The 1,800-nt window shown below is 36.9% G+C and overlaps 1 protein-coding gene across 1 annotated transcript in view; it reads left to right on the forward strand.

Annotated features, from left to right (window-relative positions):
* Positions 1–1,543, forward strand: part of NT5C1B (5'-nucleotidase, cytosolic IB) — a 26,990-nt gene extending 25,447 nt beyond the window's left edge. Inside the window, exon 9 of the mRNA XM_006880722.1 lies at positions 1,211–1,543. Coding sequence (XP_006880784.1) covers positions 1,211–1,543 — 333 coding nt within the window. The remainder of the gene's footprint in view (positions 1–1,210) is intronic.
* The last annotated feature ends 257 nt before the right edge of the window (positions 1,544–1,800 follow it).

Consider the following 1,800-nt stretch of genomic DNA (forward strand, 5'->3'; position numbering starts at 1 on the left):
AACATAGTCATTCCATATCTAATTACAAGATCTGGAACAAGGTCTAAGAGTAAATATACTTTTTAATTATAATTACTGATCAAATAATAGCACTGATTTTAATATACACACATTAGAATACCTAATAGCATCAGTGTAAACCGTAAGGAAATTACAGATGTGACTAAAATTGGATCATTGTTATATATAGAAGGTAAGAAAGATGTTGAAGAAATACTCTTAGTTTTGACATTATAAATTGTTCCTAGAGCTAAAACTGAAGCTAAAGGTAACTCTGTTACTATAGTCAGTTGTAGGGACCTTGTTATAACCAGAGAGCGTAATATTGCCTGTTCCCATGACAGAGTCACTGGAAGGATTAATGACAACTGTCTCAACTATCAGAACAGAGAGAGAGAGAGAGAGAGAATATATAATTATTTAAAAGCTTTAAACATGAAACATGCAATACAGATAAAAAGCCAATTCTACATGAAAAACTGAAAAAAAACCTCATTGCTGCCAAGTTGGAACCAACTCATAGCAGATCCTCCAGCCTCCTGGAGTTACATAGGAAAAAATTAGTCATCTTTCTCCTGCAGAGGCACTAGTGGATTTGAACCACCAGAGAGGCATGACTTTTGGTTTAGCAGCTCCACTTCCTATGAAATATGACAAGAGTGCTCCTAAACACAGAACACACATCTAAAACTAGAAAGGTTGAAAAGAAAAGTTTGTGCAAAGGTATAAATAAAAAAAATTATAAATATCAAAATCAGTTCAGGCCAAAAAATCATTAAACAATAGAGAGAAATATACTTTATAATGCTAACATGTACAGTTCTCTTAAAGCAAATGTCTTTACATTTGGTGACAAATTAGGTTTATTTAGAGTAGCATTTTATTCCAGTTTGCATGGATAGTCTCAGTGTAAGTCTGTTGCTCTGGTTTGATTACTGTGTTTATTGAACCTTCTTTTACGTTTTAAAGATTCTGGGCTGGAAGGATAAATTATATGATCATGAAAGTTTATTACAGGAATGGAAGGATGTATACCAATAAATATTATTAACATGCACACAGGGAGTTTCAGCATTATTCCATCTGCATTCTAAGATTGCTTGTTTCATTCCCATAGTACCTTCTTAAAAGCTCTATCAGACTTTGTTCTCTAAGCATTTACTTCTTTTGACTCACTGGATCACAGCTATGCTATGTGTTCCTTTCACAGGGTCCCTTGAAAAGCTTTCTGGAAGATTTAGGCAGACTTCAAAAGAAGTTTTATGCCAAAGACGAACGGTTGCTTTGTCCCATCAGGACCTACATGATAACTGCCAGGAGTGCAGCCAGTTCAGGTGCTCGCGTGTTGAAAACTCTTCGCCGCTGGGGTCTAGAGATTGATGAAGCTCTCTTCCTTGCTGGAGCCCCAAAAGGTCCCATCTTGGCAAAGATTCGGCCCCACATCTTCTTTGATGATCAGATGTTCCACATTGAAGGGGCACAGAAACTGGGCAACGTCTCACATCGTGTACCTTATGGTGTTAGTCCAAAAATGAACCTTTAGGCATGGGGAGGTGAAATAAACTGACAGTCTGGTGTTAAGAAAGCCACTCCCTTTGGATCTCTCAGGTCACTGGATAGGTATTCAGAACAGTATTTGAGAAATCTTCTGAATTTTTTTTTCTTTGTTTTTTTGTAACTTTGGATTCTTAGTTAAGGTCCAGCTACTTCTCTCTGAGCTGCCAATAGTTAAGTGTGGACTCTGATAGTTTATCTCTTAAGGATTAAGCCAAAGCTGACACCTCTCTGGCAGTTCAAACC

The sequence above is a fragment of the Elephantulus edwardii genome, unplaced genomic scaffold, assembly GCF_000299155.1.
Source record: "Elephantulus edwardii isolate Elephantulus edwardi_28Jun2011 unplaced genomic scaffold, EleEdw1.0 scaffold00009, whole genome shotgun sequence".
Taxonomy (NCBI): Eukaryota; Metazoa; Chordata; class Mammalia; order Macroscelidea; family Macroscelididae; genus Elephantulus; species Elephantulus edwardii.